The sequence below is a fragment of the Odontesthes bonariensis genome, chromosome 4 (genome assembly GCF_027942865.1).
Source record: "Odontesthes bonariensis isolate fOdoBon6 chromosome 4, fOdoBon6.hap1, whole genome shotgun sequence".
Lineage (NCBI taxonomy): Eukaryota > Metazoa > Chordata > Actinopteri > Atheriniformes > Atherinopsidae > Odontesthes > Odontesthes bonariensis.
Window position 1 is genome coordinate 7,782,400 of NC_134509.1, and position 22,707 is coordinate 7,805,106.

At 44.1% G+C, this 22,707-nt stretch overlaps 2 protein-coding genes across 2 annotated transcripts; both read left to right on the forward strand.

The window, feature by feature from the left end:
- The first annotated feature begins 3,498 nt into the window (after positions 1 to 3,498).
- exoc1l (exocyst complex component 1 like) lies at positions 3,499 to 10,579 on the forward strand. Its single transcript, XM_075462342.1, has 3 exons — positions 3,499 to 3,690; positions 3,827 to 4,005; positions 10,310 to 10,579. The coding sequence occupies exons 1-3, from the start codon at positions 3,570 to 3,572 to the stop codon at positions 10,577 to 10,579; spliced, it is 570 nt and encodes a 189-aa protein (XP_075318457.1). The 5' UTR covers positions 3,499 to 3,569.
- Positions 10,580 to 12,523: 1,944 nt separating this feature from the next.
- On the forward strand, positions 12,524 to 22,573 carry smc2 (structural maintenance of chromosomes 2). The gene is made up of 25 exons (XM_075462752.1): positions 12,524 to 12,820; positions 12,932 to 13,081; positions 13,176 to 13,298; positions 13,424 to 13,462; positions 13,582 to 13,692; positions 13,782 to 13,826; positions 13,932 to 14,165; positions 14,340 to 14,489; positions 14,588 to 14,821; positions 14,995 to 15,154; positions 15,247 to 15,364; positions 16,305 to 16,443; positions 16,521 to 16,640; positions 16,784 to 16,988; positions 17,185 to 17,320; positions 17,894 to 18,018; positions 18,124 to 18,317; positions 18,512 to 18,655; positions 19,509 to 19,583; positions 19,776 to 19,895; positions 19,987 to 20,187; positions 20,276 to 20,392; positions 20,505 to 20,665; positions 20,767 to 20,914; positions 22,161 to 22,573. The coding sequence occupies exons 1-25, from the start codon at positions 12,653 to 12,655 to the stop codon at positions 22,344 to 22,346; spliced, it is 3,603 nt and encodes a 1,200-aa protein (XP_075318867.1). The 5' UTR covers positions 12,524 to 12,652; the 3' UTR covers positions 22,347 to 22,573.
- The last annotated feature ends 134 nt before the right edge of the window (positions 22,574 to 22,707 follow it).

Genomic DNA, 22,707 nt, shown 5'->3' on the forward strand with positions numbered 1-22,707 from the left:
TCAGCAGCACTTAAAAAGATTTGATCATACATGGCCTTAAAGTGTAAAACGTTGACCTATTTGAGGCATATGTTTGTAATATAGAAATACATTTCTCAGTATTTCAGTACTGTAACGGAAAACTGAGTGGACTGTGAATATGTGACATTGGGCGGTCGCCAGCAGGGAGCAGGGAAGGGTTAGGGATGGCCCGGCCTGAGAGTAAGGGGTTTCCCCTTTTATCGAGATCCAATCACAAGCGCTGCACGCCATGACGTTGACCCAATATAATGTCGAGGTTCCCCTAACTTTCTGTTTTGGTGCATTTGAATGTGAAAAAGATTTGATTGAACGACTTATTTATTGACAACACGTTTCCTCCAAGTGGCCAATTCCAAGTTTAAGAACTACTTTTATGGGTAGAACTACATTAGTAATGTGTTATTATTTGGAAAAGAGATTTTCTCATGTAAGGACTGCAATAAGCATGTATACTGTTTGCAGATATAGCTGCATATGCTGCACGTGTTGTCCTCAGGTTTTAATGGATGTTTAGTAACTTGAGGGACTGAATTTGAGGATGTCTTTAAAGTGGACATTTCAAATTATAGATCTTGAGGTGAATTGCCATATTAACTGTGAAAATACTGGTATATATATATATGCACTTATGTGAATGCAATACTAAAAAAAGCTCAGTGGAGCCACAGCTCTTTTGCTGTTGTGTTTGTGTTTTCACGTGAGGCTCATTGCATTTCTCTCCCCTGTGCCCTCGTCTCCTCCGAGTACACTTGGGTAATTGAGTTGTCCTTAAAAATATTTGACTGGGAACACTTTCCAGGTCACAGGCAGGAGGATGCAGGCGATATGATAGGAGGAGGCTCAAAATAGCCTCCACGACGTCTGACAGGGGTGTGACAAGTTAATACTACACTATAAACTGAATGAAAAGTCAGCATGTACGTTGTCTCAAACACATTTAATTCTCATCTGACAGACACAATGGATTACAGCTGTATCCAGCTGTGTTGCATGTCTAATTCAATTGAAGAAGATGGCTCCGTAGTAAGGATATCTCATTTTACCTGGGTTTCAGGGGAGCAACGGTGAGTGCATATTTTGAAACAGGATCAGGAGATGGAGGACACAACAACCCCGATTGTTGTTCCTCTTATTCCACAACAACACTGCCCTCTTCAGGGAAGCATCTAATGTGACAAAAACATATTCCCATAACTATCTCAAAGACTGGAGTGAGCTTTTCTATTTTGAATCACAAACAGTGAAACTGGATATCTTTATATTGCATGTTTCAGACCCGATTAGTTAATTTTGCATGATGTAGTGAAAAACCTCAAGGCCTGGCTTTTCATCAGCTATATTTAAAGTGAGATTACCTGCCATGGGGATCTCTTCTTCCTGAAATCAGTTTCCTCCCTTTCTGTGAACTCCATTTATTCTTCTTCCTCTATCAACCGTTGTTTTCTGCTCTCTTGTGGTTTGTTCAGATCAATTCTCATCTGCTGCTGAGGGATTCTTCTTTTCCGTTATCCGTCTTTCCTTCACTCAATACCCCTTCCTGCATGATGTTCATTCCTAATTGCATCTCCATGACCCAGTTTCTCTTTTATGTCCGCTTGCTGCGTTCAGGTCCTCTGCCCCTTTATCCTCTTTTTGCTCTTCATGTTTCTCCACCTAACCATGTGCCCTAATGTCGACCCCATACCATCATGCTTGGCTTTGACTTGTACGCTGACCACAAGCTGAATGGTCCCTCTTTTTGCAGCCAAGAGGACATGACGTCCATTATTTCTCCCAAAAAGAAATAAAAAGAAAGAAAAGTCGTGGCTTGCGTTTGTGCATGCAGTAACCAACTGTGTTTACTGACAATGGTTTTTCAAAATTGTTCCTGGGCCCAAACAATGATTTCCACCACAGATTATTTTCTGCTTTTAATGGAGCCACCTGAGAGCCAGAAGATCCCAGCCATTCAGTATCGGTGTGAGCCTTGTCCCTTGTGTACAGAAAGATCTACAGATTCTCTGTAATCCCCACCATGGCATTCTTAAAATGTTGAGCTTTTTGCTCACATGATCTCTCAAAAAGTCTTAACCTTTTGTTTGTTGTCTTTGTTCTACTGCCCAATAAACAGTTTCAACGACTGTAAATCAGTTTTTATTTTTTCTCTGTTTTTATTGGCATTGTACGCAAATAAAACATTTTTGGTAAATTGCTTTGCATTGTAATTGTTGCATATTCCGAATGACTTTCGCTGACACACACGCATTTGTGAGTTTTCACCATCATCTATTTCATGAATCCAAATATAGACAATAACAGGACATCATTGCAGCTTCTATTCTCGTGCATGCCAGCAAACACTTCAAAAGCCACTCTCTGAAATTATACTTTGATAGAGAGATGACAGGTAAGTAGAGTAAGCCTCGTGGGTTATTCATAGGTTTCAACACTTGCATGTTTTCTTTCCACCCTGCTTCCTGCCCATCCACTTGTCTCTTCATCTGGGAGACATAAAGTCTTTCGAGTGAACACCCACAAAAACCATCAACAACAACAAAAAAAAAAATAAAGCACTTAGCAGTGAAATGGCCCATCGTTGTTTTCACAAATGTGACAAATCCAATGGAGCCACACCCTCTCCTACTAACAAATCAAATCAGCATTTTGGTATGGTTTAAACAGACGATCCTCTCACAAAATGAAATCTATAAAAAAGAAAAAAAAACAACAACTCAAAAGCATCATGTGGTGCTCTGTGTGCCTGCAGGCGTGTCCAGTAGATAATCTTGTGGAGCCACGATCGCTGAAGAAGCCGGGCATCATTTGTGCGCTTGTACAACCCCCTCCCCACCCACCCCATATAAGTGCTTCACCTCACTTGTACATATTCGTATATTGAATTACTACAGGGTAATGGAAACCATGTAGAGTGCTGTGGGACATCCTTTTCCCACACAACAGCCGTTTAATCAGAGACACACTGCGGGCACTGTGCCACGGCATATGTCAATGTCTGTATGTGAGAGAGAGGAGGAGACACAGAGACCACAAAAAGAAAGACAGCAAGGGAACAAAGAAGCACATGAGACCATTGTCAAGCGTGTCCTTTTTTTTTTTTTTTTGCGAGGGTGTGTTTTTTTAAGATAATTTTTAAAAATCCAGAAGTGAAATTCAGTTTTCAGGATGCCTTCGTAACGTCATAATGGATCTTGAGTGGAACAATATAAATGGAAACTGATGAAGAGATTGGCCTTTAATTGGCCCCTTTCTGCATAGTGCCCCTGAGGGAGTGTGATGGAATATAAGCATTATCTCAATAAAAGATGTATTATCAGACCTCCTCACCAGAGTGGCCTGTGTGTGTGCATGTAGAGTAACCCACAACCAGCCCACAACCCCATAGTTTTACATATTCTGATCACAGGAAACATCGCCACATCCCTCAGCAACCACTGCCAGAGTTCAGGCTGCTCCAGCATAATTTCTATCTCAGATTTTCTCATCTGATGCCACTTGTCCTCGCAGTTTTTTGCGTCTGTGAAGCTTGATTCCTCTCTTCCTCTCCAGTGATGTCGTCTCTTTTGAGGGAGGAGATGCAGAGAGTTTTGTTCCGACCAGCAAAACATAGACTGGTGGAGTTTATAGAGATTGAAGAGCCATCGCGTGGAAAACATTTTCTGTGTGTCTCAGGTAAAAAAAAAAAAAAAAGAAGCTCTTTCATTGGCTGAAATTTGAATTCTTGCACTCTGTTTTTACTGCAACTGAAATATCTGCTGCTGCACTGCACCGCTACCTGCTGAAGAATAATACGCTTTCTATTCTGCAGTTGGACAAAACAAGGTGGTGGAGTTATGCGTAGTGCAATGTCAGGAATCTCAGAAGTCCCTAAAGTCCGGATCCAAGAGGTCCCACACCAAACGCTCCACCATACAGGATTGCTACACAAGGACGGAGATCTGGTCCCTGCAAAACCTGACTCTTGTTGATGGACGTGACCCTGATGTGGTAATTAATCAAAATTATCAGCAAATTCCATTGTTTTGTATTGTTTAGGTTACTGAAAATTGCAGCTGTGCCATTTACAAACCCTTAAAATCATAGAATTTGGGAGATTTTCCAAAATGGAAAAATTTCACAAATTTGTTCAAACCGTTTTTTGAAACAATGACGTCAACAACAACGTCCCTTTCTAGCTAAAGAATTAAAAAGATATTCGAAATTTGATGCAGCAATAAACATAGAGGCAGGCTTACCGATGTGTGACATCACCCTTCCTTTTTAGTTATATTATCTGACTTTGGTTTGGAAACTGAGGATCCTCATTTCGGCAGTTTTTAAGAAGACTATATGTCCAGTCCACCGTTGTTGTCTGATCCTCCCCAACGTAATGCAGCATACATTGTCAACAGGAGACAGCTCTGGACTGCAAGCAGGCCAGTGAAGAGCACACATCCTTTGTCTATGAAGCCACGCTGCTGGAAGTCAAGCAGAATTAGGTCTGACATTGTCCTGCTAAAATGATCATTTGCCTCTCAGGAAAAGATGCTGTTTTGATGGTAGCATACATCTCACTGAAATTCCAATATACACCTGTACATTAATGGTACTTTCACACACTTGCAAGCAATCCATACCACTGATGCCAATGCACCTCCATGCCACTTACGCTGTTTGTTGTATCTTTTGCTTAAAACCACTTTTTTTTCATCTTTGGCACATAGGACCAGACATCCCTTTTTTTCCTGAAAGCAACTGAAATGTGGACTCATCTGACCATAGAACATCTATCCACTGTGACTATACTGATCATGGCGACATTGCATCTTCTCATGCAGTGCCTCCTGAGGGCTTGAAGGCCACACATTTCCAACAATATGCACTTCCCGAGGCCCTGAATTTCAACTCAATTCAATTCAATTCAATTCAGTTTCATTTATATAGCGCCAAATTACAACAAATGTCATCTCAAGACACTTAAATAATATAGTCTAATTCAAGACATTTGCAGTTCAATTAATTGTAATCATAATCCAATCAAATCCAATTAATTTAATTTCAAAATAATACAATTCATTAATACAGAGCCAATTAAAAAACAATTTCCTAGCTGAGGAAACCAACAGATTGCACCGAAACTTGTCTTCTGTCCAATCCCCTGTCCTGAGCGTGCCTGAGGCGACTGTGGAGAGAAACGACTCCCTTTTAACAGGAAGAAACCTCTGGCAGGACCAGACTCAAAAAGGGTGGCCATCTGCCTCGACCAGCTGAGGGTTGAGAGGACAGAAAAGAGGGGACAACAAACACCGTAACACCATTCAAAGGACACCTGTTGAGACAGGGAAACACAAGTTAATGACAACAATAATGACAAATGCACATAATATCATTTGAGGAATTAAACGGTGGGAAAAAGAGAGTAAAAGATTATTCATTTACAAGAACAAACTGAAATCAATCAGAAAAAAAACAACTTAAACTTAAACCAACCAACCATCCACTGCAGTTCCTTTAATCCCAACACCATAGATGTTTAAGGACTAAAGTTCTGTGCAAACCTTAACTCAGTGATATTTTTTGGAACTTTTTTGGTGATTCTCTGACAGACAAAGGGGTGAGCCACAACCAGTGTTGGCATGGAAAGACTAGACCTTTAGTGGGTGCTCCTTATATACCCAATCATGACACCCTCGCATGTCACCAGTTAATCTGTTGATTGTAGAATCTTTCAGAATGCTGTTACAGGTGTATTCTATAAACATTACTGTCTTAAATTGTGTCTCTTACAGCTTTTTTTTATTAATTTATTTTTTGAATGTATTGCTGTTGTCAAATTTCAAACTTGTTGATATTTTCTGAATACAACGAAGTTGGTAAACTTTCCTGGAAATGGTGTTTGACAAGACATGTATTTTTGAGAGAGACATGATGAAGAATGAGCAACCTTGCCTTTATGAGATGTGAGCAAAAACATTGATGGTAACACATTTTAGGATGTAACTATCTATTGATCAGCACCGGAGGTGCCTCAGGAGCCATTTTAGGAAGTGACTTTGGGCAGCATCTTATGTGCATCTTTTTGCCTTTGTTGACCATATCATTTCATTTTACAAAAAAAGGTCTTTATAGACACCAGTCTGTTTCATATCGTTTTCTTAGATAGACAGAATATCACATCTTCAAATCTGGAATTGCTTCTGTCTTGATTAGTCAAAAACAGAATTTACAGAGGTTTTATAAACGGATTCTAGTTAACTTGGTGGCAAATGTGTACTTTTACTTGAATTAACTGTCATTAACAATGTTCCATGAACAACAAACAATAGAATAAAAATGGAAAAATATTAAAAGCAACAGGAGAATATCTGTTACCTTTGTTGTCCCATATGATCAGCTCATAAACACCTGCACCTCCATGAGCTAACTTACATTACATTACGGTCATTTTGCAGACGCTTTTATCCAGAGCGACTTACAATAAGTGTGTTCCACATCGGTAGTCAAAAGAACTTCAGGTCACAAGAAATCATAAGTGCATTTCCTTCCAAAACCAAACAGCTAAGTGCATCACTAGTGCGGTACGTTAGGTACCTAGACAAATGGGAAGACAATTTAGAAAACAAAGACAATTTAGGAAACAAATAAGTGCGTAAGGAGCTAGGACGAAACAGGTGATGTCCTAAGAGGGCGGATCAGGGCAGTGTTTCCTGAAGAGATGGGTTTTCAGCCTGCGGTGAAAGATGGGCAGCGACTCAGCTGTCCTGACATCAGTCGGGAGATCGTTCCACCATCGGGGTGCCAGAACAGAGAAAAGCCGTGACCGTGTCGATCGTGCGCAGGGACCGCTGAGTGACGGGGCAGACAGCTGCCTGGAGGCCGCAGAGCGAAGTGGTCGGGCGGGGGTGTAGGGCTTGACCATAGCCTGGAGGAGCTGTTCCTTCCACTGCCCTGTAGGCTAGCACCAGAGTCTTAAACTGGATGCGAGCAGCTACAGGGAGCCAGTATAGAGAACGGAGAAGGGGAGAGGTGTGGGAGAACTTGGGGAGGTTGAACACCAGACGAGCAGCAGTTTTCTGAACCAGCTCCAGAGGTCTGATGGCAGAACCCGGGGTGCAAGCAAGGAGCGAGTTGCAGTAGTCCAGGCGGGAGATGACAAGAGCCTGGATGAGCACCTGCGCTGCCTTGTCGGTGAGGAAGGGGCGAATCCTCCGGATCTTGTAAAGGAGGAATCGGCAGGAACGGGTCACTGATGCGATGTTTGGCGAGAACGACAGTTGGTCGTCCAGGGTCACACCCAGATTCCTCGCGGTCCGGGTTGATGTCACCACGGAGTCATCCATGGTGATGGCCAGATCTCGTAACAGGCAGCCCTGCCCCGGGAGAAACACCAGCTCAGTCTTGTCCAGGTTGAGCTTAAGGTGGTGTATCGACATGCAACCCCGAGATGTCTGCCAGTCATGCAGCAATGCGTGCCAACACTTGGGTGTCAGAAGGGGGAAAAGACAGAATCAGCTGGGTGTCATCTGCATAGCAGTAGTAGGAAAAGTTATGGGAGTGGATGACAGAACCAAGAGAGGATGTGTAGAGGGAGAAAAGAAGAGGACCCAAGACCGAACCTTGTGGAACCCCAGTGGTGAGCCTACGTGGCTTTCGACACAGACCCTCTCAGTGTTACCTGGTAGGAGCGATCTGTCAGGTAGGATGAGAACAAGGAGAGTACAGAGCCAGAAACACCCATTCCCTCCAGGGTAGAGAGAAGGATGTGGTGGTTCACTGTGTCAAATGCTGCAGACAGGTCCAGGAGAATCAAGACAGAGGAGAGAGAGTTAGCTCGAGCAGTTTGGAGTGACTCAGTTACTGCTAGGAGGCCCGTCTCAGTTGAGTGGCCCACCTTGAACCCGGACTGGTGGGGATCCAAGAGGTTGTTCTGGTGGAGGTAAGAGGACAGTTGTTGTGGGAGAAAAATGTCATGACATTCTCTTGACATGTCAGAATTACATCGTGTGCCTTGTTGACTGGTTCATATGAATATTGTTGATAGTTAGAATGAGCGTGTTTATGATAAACTGCGAAAGCTAGGCGCCTCCAGAGAGGGCCACGTACACTTGTTATGATAAAACGGTATAAAAGGGTGTCACAAGATGAGCTCGTCGGACATTTTGTAACATTCTGTATGCATATTTGCTGTGACAGTTCAATGAACTCCCCAATGGACGGCTGACCGACGCGTGATTCGACTCGTTTTCTCCACAACATTGTTTAAAGACAGCACGTTCAAGAGTTTTGGACAGGAAGGGTAGAAGGGATTCTGTAATTCTTGATCTCTGAAGGGTCAAGAGCTGGTTTCTTTAGAAGAGGAGTCTTGAAAGCAGAAGGAAAAGAGGCTGATGTCAAAGACGTGTTAATGAGGTGGGTCAGGTAAGGAAGAAGATTAGGTGCAGCAGAATGAAGGAGAGGGGAAGGGACTGGGTCAAGGGAACATGTGGTGGGGCCGGCTGGATTTTACAAGGTGAAGGACCTCACCTTGAAGAAGTGAAGAAGTGGGACAGAGAGGGAGGTGGAGAGGGAGAAGGTGGGAGAGAAGGAGGAGTGGGAGGGCGACAGGTGTGGGTGGTGTGGACAGCTGGGGGGTGAGGGAAGGAAGATCGGATATTGTTAACCTTCTTGTCAAAGAAGTCGGCGAAATCGCCAGGGAGGAGGGAGGAGGAGGGGAGAGGGGGTGGGGGTTGGAGGAGGGATGAGAACGTTTGAAAGAGTTTTTTGGGGTTGGAAGCAGAAGTTTGAATTTTGTTACAGAAGAAGGCAGGTTTTGCAGCAGAGAGAGAGGAGGAAAAAGTGGAAAGCAAAGACTGGAAGGCAAGAAGGTCCTCAGGAAGTTTACTTTTCGTCCATTTGCGCTCAGCCGCCCTCAAGCTCCGCCTCTCAGTATGCACAGAGTCCGACAGCCAAGGGGGAGGTGTAGCTGAGCGTGCAGGCCTGGAGGTGAGGGGACAGAGTTTGTCCAGAGAGGAGGACAGGGTGGAGAGAAGAAGATCAGTAGCAGTGTCAGGGGATAGAAGAGAAAAAGATTCAGGGGTAGGGAGAGCAGAGAGAACAGAAGAGGAGAAGTCAGTGGGGGAGAAAGAGCGTAGATTAGAACGAGAAGATACCAAGTGGGTGGGGAGGTCGGGAGGGAGGAGAGGAGAGGGAGAGGGTGTAGGACATGAAGTAGTGGTCAGAGAGATGAAGAGGAGTGACAGAGAGGTTGGCGCCAGAACAGTGCCTGGTGAAGATAAGGTCCAGTATGTTGCCAGCCTTGTGGGTAGGAGGAGATGGGGAGAGAGCTAGGTCGAAGGAGGAGAGAAAAGAAACAAGAGGGTGAAGCTTCTCTGTCTGGATGTCGAAGTCAGCGAGAAGGATGAGGCCGGAGCCATCATCAGGGAAGTGAGAGACAAGAGTGTCTAGCTCCTCCAGGAAGTCCCCAGTAGGGCCTGGTGGGCGATAAAGTATTAAGAGAGTATTTCCATTAGCAGGCCAGTACCACCGCCCCGCCTTGCAGTTCTGGGAGTGTGAGAGAAAGAGTATGCATCAGACAGAGCTGCGGGTGTGGCAGTGTTTTCTGTTGTGATCCAGGTCTCTGTTAGAGCAAGAAAGTTAAGGGAGAGCATGGATGCATAGCCTGAGATAAACTCAGCCTTCTGCACAGCAGACTGGCAGTTCCACAGCCCCCCTGCCACCACTTGCTCAACATGAGTGGAGAGAGAAGGGTGGGTAAGGTTAGTGGGGTCCCGGCCTCTGGGTCTGACCCTGCATCTGCGTGGTCGCCAAGACCGAGAGGAAAGAACGGGAATGAAGCACATGGTTACTTGAAAATGGCACTTTACACTTACAGGTGCCGTCCAGACGAAGATCGTCCTTGAAGAAGTCAAGTGCCTTTGTACAACAGCCTTCGTTTGAAGACTGACGCTTCCAACAACAGGAGTTACTTTGTAGCTACTGATTCGCTAATTGCTGATTGTCGGCAGGAGTGCAGGCCCCTCCCACTTACTAATTCTGGATGAATCAAGGAGTCCACAGTTCCTCCAGAAGATAAAAACACACTCAGCTAACACAGTACCTGGGCTGACTAAAAAGGGGCTTGGGTCATGCAAACCCCTCCCACAGATTAGGAGACAAGTGGCCACTCTGGGCTGAAGCTAGTTTCAATGGGGAAATTAAATTCTGGATGAATCAAGAAGTCCACAGTTCCTCCAGAAGATAAAAACACACTGTATAACAACTTGAAACAATTGAGCTTGTTCTAAAGCAAAGTCTTGTTTATTCCTCTCCTTAGGATGACCCCTGTTTCCTGCTGCACTTCGACAAGGTTCGTTCAGTGACAGCTGTCAGCTGCTCAGCCAAATACACCATAGTGCGTGCCCTGGTTGCCCTCAGCGACAAGCACTGTCAGGAGTCTCTGAATCTGCAGAACTTTGACTGGGCTTACATCAAGCCCTCCACCTTCTACTCCAACAAGGGGGACTGTGCTGTTCTATCACAGATATGCTTCTATGCCATCAATTTGGCTTGTCTGTCTTTGTGTCAAGTGCCTCTGGATGGATAACGACACCGTTTTCATGTATGTGTGTCAGTTTTGGCGTGTGCGTGTCTCAGGTGTATGTACTATAGATAGTTGGTGCTAATGCACTGTATATTGCTTTGGGTCAAATAGAGTTCCTGAATAGCTTTAATGTAAGCTTGTGGCTTAAATGGGGCTTTGATAAAGCATTATTCATAAATGTGTTGTGCATTAAGACTGTATAGTGTACTTAATGGCTAAAACAATTTTCAAACAGCCTGGTATGACTGTGTATTCTACTTTTGTGATCTTTTAAATACTTTTACCAGAGAGTATTCACTCGCATGTGCTTTTGTGAAATTTAAATGTTTGAAAAAAAAACAGGAAAATTACAAATGAATTTCCACTCTTCTCCCCATTATAAGTTAGGAGTTATGTGATATCAGTTTTGCATCTATACTTAAATATATATTTATATATACATGTTTGCATGCCTGTGGGGGGTTATAAACCTGAAGTTCTGCAAATAAAAGCACATTTGGGGATATTCTTTTTGTCGATTCCAGCATCTTTTGGCCCAAAACAAAAGCAAATAAAAGTATCACATCCTGATCTCCTGAGTTTTTATTACATGCAAGATTGCATTAACTTAAAGAAAATATAAATATACATTGAAAAATGTCTGATTTTCCACTTGGGCTCTTGAACTGATCACTGATCCGATGACTATCCGTCTTAATAGTAACATTTTTCATGTTACTTCATCAGTCAGATTTTTTTTCCAAATTCACCATTAATGAATACACAAAATTGGCTCAGTGGTTACAGTCAGTTGTCCAATAACTGGAAGGTTGGCCGTTTGATTCCCACTCTCACCACTCAAAAAAGATTGACAGCTGGAGGGGTGTCAGTCCACCTACTTGTCATGGCCGAGGTGCCCTTGAGCAAGGCACCGTACCCCCATGCTCCCCGGGCGGCGGGCGCTGTGAACGGCTGCCCACCGCTCCAGGTTGGTATCTGTCTCTGAGTGTGTGACCCTGTGCATGTGTGCATGTGCAAGGCCAGATATAAAGTGGAAGTAATGACAAAATACAAAACTGAAGAAATTATATTAAATATATAAAGGCATATTCACGGGCTATTATGTTATCATCATATAAATTGTGATTAACATCAAATAAGAGATGAGAAGATATGTGTAATAATATGTTAAAATTAGGTTGAAAGTTAAAATCTATGCCAATGTATGTAAGACGCATCCATACAAATTGTAATTTTTGAATGGGGGTGGGAGCAAATAAGTATTTTTACTTCATCTCACTCCTTTTCGAGCAAGTATTGACTTCTGTTACCTTTGTTCTAGATGAATATGTAAATTCATATGTATTTTGGAAATGTATTTATTTTGTAATCTGCTTTAAAATAAGCTCGAAATAAACACTCAATCAATGTGTGTGTCAACAGGTGCCAACCTGCATGGGTTAAAAGCAGAGGACAAATTTTGTGTGTATGCATGACAATAAAATCTGATCTTAATCTAAATGAGTGTTAAATTAAGCTATATCCCAAGCTTTTATTATGCTTTTAAGCATTTTAAGTAACACCACAAACAGACCTTAGGTGTCATTAAGCATTTATCTGTACTCATAAGCTAATAGAATAGTTCGTACAGTTTAACTGGGATGGGACTACTTATTTATTTGTTTCCACTTGTAGTTCAGTTTTACACCCACAGGTCGCGCCATACAAGCAACAGTCTGAAGCATTTAGTAGTCTTAAAATGTGCCTGATAAAAATAAATAAAATTTTTTTAAGAAATTGTAACAAATCCTTTGCCACATTTTTACAAGGTAAATTGAAATCAATCAAATCTATCTCATGAATGTTTCCCTATAATCCCTTAACCTACATTGACTTTTTGTTTTGTTTTGTTTTGTCTCCGGCACACAAAAGACGGACTTAGCGGCTCTCTGCTTCCTCCATGCCGCCAAAATTCAAGTAAGACGGAGTCGTTTGGTTGTCGGTTGTAAACACAGGGCTGTAAACCTTGTTTTTCGCCATTTTCACTTACTGGTTCGTCACTCTTTCAAAATCTGCGGAGAGAGGACTGAACTAAAGATGCACATCAAGTCTATTATCATTGAAGGATTCAAATCCTACGCACAGAGGACGGAAATCAACGGCTTTGACCCGCTGTTCAACGCCATCACAGGATTGAACGGCAGCGGCAAGTCCAATATTTTGGACTCCATATGCTTTCTTTTGGGTATTTCTAACCTCAGTCATGTAAGACCGCAATTGTTTTTATGGTTGCTTCAAGTTGCTGAGTTGTAATATTTCATGTGGCCGTCGTGGCTAAATAAGAAGCATGTGTTTTTGTCTAATTTTGCATTCAAGGTGCGAGCCTCCAACCTCCAGGATTTGGTTTACAAGAATGGACAGGGTGGCATCACGAAGGCCACTGTGTCTATTACTTTTGACAACTTGAACAAAAACCAGAGTCCTCTGGGGTTTGAAACCCACGATGAGATCACTGTCACCAGACAGGTAAGGACAAAAACCGTTTTAAGCTTAATGCGTGTGGTTTGGGATGTTATTGAGCAATCACAATGTTAAGATGGACGTTGTTTCTTTATTTCAGGTGGTGATAGGTGGCAGGAACAAGTATCTCATCAATGGAGTCAATGCCAACAACACGAGGGTGCAGGACTTGTTCTGCTCTGTTGGCCTCAATGTCAACAACCCACACTTCCTCATCATGCAGGTCAGTCTTGCATCCTCAGTGTGGATGTGTTTTTAATGCTTTAAGTCACACTTTCCTTTTTATTTTCAAATTTCCTTCAGACAAGTATGCATACTTAACATCTTGTGGTATTTCCATTGCTTTAGGGAAGGATCACCAAGGTTCTCAATATGAAACCTCCAGAGGTAAAACATGCACGCTACCCACTGTCTCACTAATCTTTTTTTTTTTTTTTTTAAAAAACAGGTCAAACATTTTTTTGCCTTTTGGGGATTTATAGCAAATGCCAACTCTCTTCTTCCAGATCCTTGCCATGATTGAGGAGGCAGCAGGGACCAGAATGTATGAATGTAAAAAGATAAGTGCCCAGAAGACGATTGAGAAGAAGGAGGCCAAGCTGAAGGAGATCCAGACTGTATGTGTGACATGCAGAACCATTTCCCCATTTGCTCTTTACTGGGAAGCTGCCACAGCCAACCTTGTTCTGTGTTTTACTCCTTTTAGATTTTGGATGAGGAAATCACTCCAACAATGCAGAAACTGCAAGAGGTAAGTTGGATGAAAACACTTAAAACTAAAGTCTGATCGCCCCGCCTCTTTCACTCATCACTAAATAACAAGTTGATCTTCATTTGAACCTCCTTTGGTCTGCAGGAACGCTCATCATACTTGGAGTACCAGAAGCTGATGCGTGAGATCCAGCACTTGTCGCGCCTTTATGTGGCCTGGCTGTTTGTGTGTGCCGAGGAGACCAAGGTGAAGTCTGCAGACAATCTGAAGGTGATGCAAGATAACATCGGCAAGATGCAGGCCGGCATGGCTGAGAACGAGAGCAAAATCCAGGAGCTCTCAGCCCAGATTCAGGAGCTGCAGAAGACGAAAGACCAGGTACCGGAAGAGACGAGGGTGCTTTTTAAACTATTGTGTTGTCACGGCCTGTGAACTTATCATCCGACGTTTTGAATTTTTGGCAGCTTTTGTAAGTTTTGATTACAGTTCAGTGCAGAGAAGTGATTTTGAGCCATGTCACTTTATCTTTGATGCTAATCTGCTCATTTTAAGGAGGTGAATGGAGTATTAAAGTCCCTGGAGGACACTTTAGCTGATGTACAACGCGTGGACGCCAAAGCTCAGAGCACGCTTGACTTGAAGAAACAGAATCTCAAAGATGAAACCAAAAAGAGAAAGGAGCTTGTCAAGAGCATGGAGGAGGTAAATGATTTTGATCTCACGTGTGAAACAAGTTATGCGAACAGCGCTGCTGAATCCTTGACCAAAATGGGTGTTTAATTTCCATCTTCTGTCTTTAGGATAAGAAAATGCTTGTGGTGAAGGAAAAGGAGGTTTCTAAGCTGGCTGAGCAGCTGCAGGCCCTGCAGGAGGACGGACAGAAGGACAGCGCTGCTCTCGAGGTGGCTGAGCAGCATTTCAAAGCCGTGTCTGCGGGTCTTTCTACTAATGAGGACGGAGAGGAGGCGACCCTCGCCGGACAGATGATGGCCTGCAAGAATGACATGAGCAAGGCAGACACCGAGGCCAAGCAGGTGAGCTGTGGTTTTTCAGGTGAACGGTTAAATTGAGTTTTCTTTTCCAGAATGACAGGTAAGGCTCAAAGGCTTGACAACAGCTTACAGACTTGTTGTTTCTCAGTAAAAAATTTGTTTGGAAAAGACCATCATCAATTTCGCACATTTTTCTGTCTTGTAATTTTCCCCAGGCCCAAATGACTCTGAAGCATGCCCAGGCCGAGTTGAAGACCAAACAGGCCGAGGTGAAAAAGATGGACAGCGGCTACAAGAAAGACAGGGACACCCTGCAGGCTGCCACAAGCAGCAGGGAGAAACTAGAGGCCGACCTAACCAAGCTCAACTATGAAGGTACTGCGTGTGTGAGTTGCCTTTTCATCCAGGAAGCAATTTTCCGCTAGACACGTTGTAGCGACTGTGTGTTTGTGTCTGTTCCGATGCAGATGGGAAGGAAGAAAGTCTGTTGGAAAAAAGACGGCAGCTTTCCAGAGAGGTCGCTCAACTTAAAGAGACTCACGAGCGTCTCATGTCGCGCTTCCCCAACCTGCGCTTTGATTACAAGTAAGAACTTGTGTCGTTTACATCATTTTCTAGTTAATTTCTTTTATAACACCTAGATGGGCTGTCCTACATTGTTCACCCTTAGTTTTGTTGTAGCATTTTGTGTGTGAGTTTAAGCTTTTCTAACCCGTGCAAAGGTCATTCCACCCCAACAACAGAGTGGGAGGTCTTTAACAGACAAGCTTTACTGAGAATAAACGTCTATTAAAATGAGTCTGCCCACGCTAACAAGTGCAACAAAACTAAACGAGATGCCGTTTAAACACAGTCATTGCCTTTCCTCTCAGCTCTGAAAGCTACTTTCAGCAACTAGATTAAAAACTCTGTGAACTCAAAGGGCACAACTGGTCCATCCACTACCAACTCAAAAAGACTAAAAAACCCAACGCTGTATTTGGGGCTCTCTAGGTCTGAAAATAACTTGCACTCAGAGTAGAATTCTCCTACCTTATTGTTTTTTTTTTCTGCGCCTAGCTTCAAGTTTAAATAACGCTGCATTCACTGTCGCTTTTTGCTTTGCTATGAATAAGAGGTTCTCATCAGCAGCTGTCACTTCAACGTAGCTTAAGAAATAAATGAGCGATTAATGCTCTATCAGTGCTTTGTTTAATGCTTTCATATCTGGCCCGGGAAGTCTGACTCCTGATCAGTGTTGGATGTTAGTAATCCTGATTTCCAATATTGCCATTGAATGTACCTCTGCCTGCCAGTGCAAAACAAAGTTTGGTTCACATTAGCTCACATAAGCTTAAACCGGACACAGAAGAATGCAGAGACATCAAAGGCCAGAATGATCATTCTCATACAGATCATTTTCACAACGGAGACGTTGGAACTGGGGAAACCTTTTGGTTCCCATCCCAGTTCACTTGTTTTAGAGGGAGAGAGCGACCGGTTGACCAGCCGGGTGTTTAATGCGAGCGTGTCTGCTGTCTCGCAGGGATCCAGAGCGAGGATGGGACCGTGACAAAGTGAAGGGGCTGCTGGCTAACCTGATCACAGTCAGTGACGTCTCCTACGCAACGGCACTGGAGGTTGTCGCCGGCGGACGGCTTTATAACATTGTCGTTGACACAGAGGTAGGTGTGCAGCGCGTCTGTCACGGCAGAGCAGTGGGACTGTGACCTGAGCCGTTGACTCTGTCTTGCTCTGCTAGGTGACTGGGAAAAAGCTGCTGGAGAAGGGAGAGCTGCAGCGGAGGTACACCATCATTCCTCTGAACAAGATCTCTGCCAAGACACTTAATGACAGAGTGGTCAACGCTGCGAAGAACCTGGTGAGAGTGATGTCAGGCTTTCTGGTGGTTCATCTGTAATTAGAGGGGTGTGCTTGCGTGGAGAAGAGCGGGATAAGCTAGTTTATCAAAGACGGTCTCTTTATCTTCCTTCCATCTCCCCGTTTCTTTTCTTGCTCTGTCAGGTGGGAGAGAATAACGCTCACACAGCTCTGTCTCTGGTCGGCTATGAAGCTGACCTTCGTAAAGCCATGGAGTACGTGTTTGGCTCCACCCTGGTGTGTGACACCCTGGACAGTGCCAAGAAAGTGGCTTTTGATAAGCAGGTGATGACGAAGACTGTCACTCTTGGAGGGGACATCTTTGACCCACAGGGAACTCTGAGCGGAGGTGAGAGCGGGGCATGTGCTCGTGCACGTGTCATTGGGTCATGTAAATGTCTGGGACCAGGGAAGGGAAAGTTTTTGTTTATTTTTGTGCACTGAAATGCTGACTAGAACTTTACTCCAAAATTTTACAGGTTTTAAACAGGATAGGCAAAGCGACATTTTCTTTTATTTACCTGCTTGCGGTTCCTCTCTTTTAGGCGCTCGCTCCCAGTCGGCATCAATTCTGACAAGTCTGCAGGAGGTGAAGGACGTCCGAGACAAGCTGAATGACAAGGAAGCCCAACTGCAGGATACTGAGCGACAACTGGCCAACCTTAAAGGAACTGCTGACAGGTCGGCAGGACGTGCATAAACTGTACTGTAAAATACTGTCCCCTGTCTAATAGGCACCATATAAACAAGTTCAGCATTTATCAATGCATTTAGAGATCATTAATAATTTATAATAATTGTAGTTTAAAACGGCATATATTTTTCTTTTTTCTTTGTTAAAATTCATTCCTCTTTTCATTCCTTTACTCACTTATTAGATCACAGCGGCGTTTAAAATCGGCGAGTTACGGCTTATTTTTTTACAACTGGAATAACGTTTTTTGCTACAAGAGAAAATGCAAAGATATACTTCGTTAATCACAGTTCTGTCAAACAAATACAGACTGACACCCCCCATGTAAAGCAGAGTAAGGAGGGAATTCTCCCAAATTTGAAAAATGAATTTCAGGCCCTGTGATTGGTGGCAGTTGTTGATGAGGTCTTCTTTGGTGCCATTTAGACATCACAACTGTCCTGGAAAACTGGGAAATAACTTGGAGGAAAAACTTGAAAATACTTGGATCCCTTGTATGCCCTTCCCCCACCTACTGCCTGTATTTCCTTCTTCTCCTCATCCCGTCCTTCTCGCTGCAGGTACCGACAGCTGAAGCAGCAGCACGAGCTGAAGGTGGAGGAGGAGCAGATTCTCCAGGCCAAGGTGCAGCAGAGCTCCTTCCACCAGCAGCAGGAGGAGCTGGAGAGGCTGCGCAAGGCAATAGGTCAGAACACGAACAGACGGTTACAGCAAACGACTTCAACTAGACCGTTTGTGCGTGCGGTGTACAACTCTTCTTGTGTGTGTGTGTGTGTGTTTGTCTAACCAGAGGAGAGTGAGGAGACCCTGTGTGTCACTAAGGAGGTGCAGAAGCGGGCTGAAGAGAAATACAAGGTGCTGGAGAACAAAATGAAGAATGCTGAGGCAGAAAGGGAAAAGGAGCTGAAAGCCGCCCAGCAGAAACTCAGTACGGCCAAGACCAAAGCCGACGCTTTTAACAAGAAGTTAAAGCAGATGCAGCAGGTACTCTGACCACACTGTGACTCTTCCAACATTTCAAACTCTTTCGTCACTCCAAGGAGTCTTACCTGTCATGGATGTTTGTCGCTCCCTGAACAGCTTTGCTTTTAGAAAGAAAGATAATTGAACTTTTCCTGTAGTTTTTAACTATAGTGCGCAGAGAATCTGAATATGTTTCTTCTTGCTCGTGTGTCCAGGAGTCTGACACTGTGGCCCTGGAGCTGGAGGAGCTGCGGAGGGAGCAGGCTGGTTATGAGCAGCAGATTCAGGCTGTGGATGAGGCCATGAAGGCCATCCAGGAGCAGATTGACAGCATGGCTTGCACCGTCTCCCAGAACAAGGTATTCACTTGATGGAATGAAGTATTTGAACAAGGATTTCTGGATCTCAAACCAAATTATTGTGAAAAAAAAAAGATCCATGTATGGAGGAAACATCCAGCCACACTGCACTGAGAGACAGAGGGAAGGGAAGGGAAAAGCATGGAGGTTTGCAAAAGATTCTGGTGCTGTTTGTCCAAAGGTGCAAGTAAACTGTTCCCAAAATCCCAGATTCAGCTCCCAGAGTTTCATGTGCAACAAACCTAATAAACCAGTTCTGTCAGTTTGTTTGTATTCATGCTGCATGTCCACAGCGTTCGTTCCAGACAGACTTTCCACCTGGCCCTTTTTAGTAAAAATCTACAGAACATCGGCGGGCAGAGCGGCGTGTGAACGTAGCAGCAAATCCTCCGGAGCGTTTACTGACGGCGTGCAGGGTGTGCATGCTGGTTAGAGTCGGTGCTTCATTCTCCTTTCTGATGGCCTGTATGTCGCTATCGTGGATACATTCAGATACACGCAGTACTGATGTCAATACGACGGGAGAGCCTCGTCGTCCTTCTGCGCGCTTTAGACAGACATCCAAAGCTTCACTTTTCCAGCAATGAGGGCACATCACCAGCTTGCTGCCCAATATTTCTCATGTTCATGTGTAAAATCTTCCAGTTATACAAAGCATCATTTAAAAGTAAAGATACGTGCTGTCTTCCTTTGAATGGAGGCATTTTGTTGAGATTACCATATAAAGTACATTTATGTGCATCTTCAGCATGTACTTTATGAGGCTACTATATATTGTTCTGTGTCAGTTGAAATTGTACAAGTTTAGTGAACTGTTAACATTCCACATGTGCTGCTTTCTTTTGTGATGCAGGAGGCTGTGCGTAACGCCCAGGAGGAACTGGCCAAACAGAAGGAAGTGATCATGGCACAAGACAAAGAGCTCAAGGTGAAAACAGTTTCAACCCTTTTGGTTTTCGATGGTCTTCTGAGAAGAGGAGTAGATTTAATGCATGGTTTGGGATTTTAAGACCCAAGTACCTCAGCTGATGTTAAATCTGAAGTTCCTTGGGCTCTAAAATGTTTATTTGAAAGCGTAAATGATGAACAGTTGAAACGTCTGTCTCTGTGAATGCTTCAGGGTAAGAGCACAGAGGTCAATAAGATCAGGGAGCAGAACAATGAAGTCCAGCTTAAGATCAAGGAGCTGGAACACAACATCAGTAAGCACCATAAAGACAGCCAGGATGCTGCTGACAAGGTACACACAAACCTTCATTTGAATGTTTCAGGAAGTTTCATCTGGTTCGGTGCGACTGGGACACTCTTAACTTGTCTGTATCCTTTTCCAGGTTACTAGAATGCTTGAGGAACACGACTGGATCCACTCAGAGCGGCACTTCTTCGGCCAGCCAAACACCTCCTACGACTTCAAGACCAACAACCCCCGCGAGGCGGGCCAGCGGCTGAAGAAGCTGGAGGAAACCACCACCAAGCTGGAGAGAAACGTTAACAAGAGGGCTATGAACATGCTGAATGAGGCGGAGGAAAGGGTGAGGGCCGGCGCTGCCGCAAAATCTAAAAACCACTTTCTGCAGGTCAGATTACTCAGAAATCCTTCAACTGTCTCCTTTCCTGCAGTACAACGACCTGATGAAGAAGAAGAGAATTGTGGAGAATGACAAAGCAAAGATCTTGCAGACCATCGAGGAGCTGGACCAGAAAAAGAACGAGGCTCTCAACGTGGCGTGGCAGAAGGTCCGCTGCTATTATTCAAAATGTTTGCTTTCACTGAAGCTGTGTGGTTGGGTCTGACGTACATGGCATACTTGGTTCTGTTGACCTCACTAAAAACAGCCTCCCTCTGCAGGTTAACAAGGACTTTGGCTCCATTTTCTCCACTTTGCTGCCAGGAGCCACAGCAAAACTGGCTCCTCCACAAGGCCGCGGAGTCTTGGATGGTCTTGAGTTCAAGGTAGCCTTGGGTGACACGTGGAAGGAGAACCTCACCGAGCTCAGCGGTGGGCAAAGGTCAGCAACATGATTTATATGGTGGTTCACCATCAGTCATTTAGTAATGGTGATACTTTATAATGCTAAGTGTTTTTAACCCCGATTGTGTTTGTTTTCAGGTCTCTCGTGGCCTTGTCTCTCATCCTGGCCATGCTGCTTTTCAAGCCGGCTCCGATCTACATCTTAGATGAGGTGGATGCGGCTTTGGATCTGTCACACACACAGAACATTGGGCAGATGCTGCGTACGCATTTTAGACACTCCCAGGTAAGTTTAAACGGGCAAGTGCATACTTTTAGTGAGCCTCAAACCTGTGCAGTAGAGTGGAACGAGGCGTTATATTGTTCGCTTTTTTTTTTGTCAACATCCTAATGAAATGTCTGTGGCGTGTTTTGGCCAAAGTTCCACAGAAATACACCAACACAGCTCCTTGTTCCATTGTGAACTTGAACCTTGATTCACGTTGACCTGTTTTAGGGTGTGGAGTGACTCAGTCACTCCGATCCAGCCCTCTCTTCTGCCCCTTGTGAGATTCGTATTACTCAATAACCCTTGAAACGACGGTGCATACATGAAATGGCTTTACGGCTCACACTAGCACACACAGCTAATCGGGCTCAGACTACCAACCACCAAACTGATAACACTTGACTGGCAATTTTATACTTGAAATACTTTAATTTCCTATGTCTGCAGTTTGGCCACAGACTGTTGGTACCTGTCCCTTTTTTAGGCTCAATCTTGTCTCGAGTCATGTGTTTAACTAGCCTGACCACGTCATACTCACGATTCTAGTCAGAATGTGAGTCTGATACCGCTCGATAGAGTTTTGAGTATGTAAAATGCCTCTTCGCTCAATTGGATAGACCTACAACCAATCAGAGCAACGTAGTATGTGACGTAGATTAAGCGACACACACTTGTTGTAGGAAGGATGGCAAAAACATCTTTTCTATTGATAAAAGCCTTTATCGCGTTCCTCTGTTCGTCTTTCAAAATGAATGCAATGTGGAGATCCTGTAGAACAGACTCGATGGCAGAATCTATACACCCTAGCTCTCCAGCGGCAGCCATGTTTGTTTCAAACGAAGTCAAACCAAGCGCTCTTTAGTGACGTAGTCGATAATGTCCCTGTTGATCATCTGTCCATCATCGTATAAAGCTCGCCCTGGCGATCTGATTGGGTTGACTGTTTTGATGTCGAGCATAGAGATTTCCCAACTGAGCAGAGCCAGACCGAACTTCCCGACCAAAAATTTTATGGGCGGGGCTAAGTTCGGCTGGCACCCAGGCTAGTGTTTAACTGCCCCAGGTTGTTAAATCACCACACTGCAGAATCTAACAGCAGGTTTATTCTCCAATCTAAACTTCAGCAGAAACTAACGACTCCATAAACCCTCGGCTTTGCTGTCGGTCCATTCCTCTAGAAAGGGCCATGGTCATTCTGTTTTCTTTTCCCCTCCATAAGTCCCCGTGAAACTTTTGACCATCATTTTCAACTCTCTCCCTCCAGTTTGTGGTCGTGTCCCTCAAAGACGGCATGTTCACCAATGCCAACGTCCTGTTCAAGACGAAGTTTGTCGACGGCATGTCCACGGTGACGCGGACTGCGCTCAGCCAGAGCGACGGCAACCTTCCCCTTAAAGGCCAAGAGAAGGCTCGTCAGAAAGAAAGGAGGAACAAACAACTCATCAGCTAATCCCCGAAACAGCTCATCGGGACAGGCGCATCTGTGGTTCAATCTGCTTTTATATATTCTCGAGTCCGTATCAATTGGTAACATGTACTCGTTTGTTGCGTTTTCTCTTTCACTTTAAAATATCATTTATTTGGTATGGTCATGTAGTCTTCTTTGGCCGTCTCTGAAGTTCGTTTTTAACTTTTATATGCAGCTACTGGATCTATCCCCTTTCTTTGTAAATAAAACATGTCAATTTTAATTTTTTTTTGGTTCAACTCCATTTATGTGATTCTTGTTGCCCTACATCTACTATTTAGGATTAGACTTCAGCCAACTTGATTTCAGTGAGGTTGAATAAGGAAAATATGGCGTGTACCTC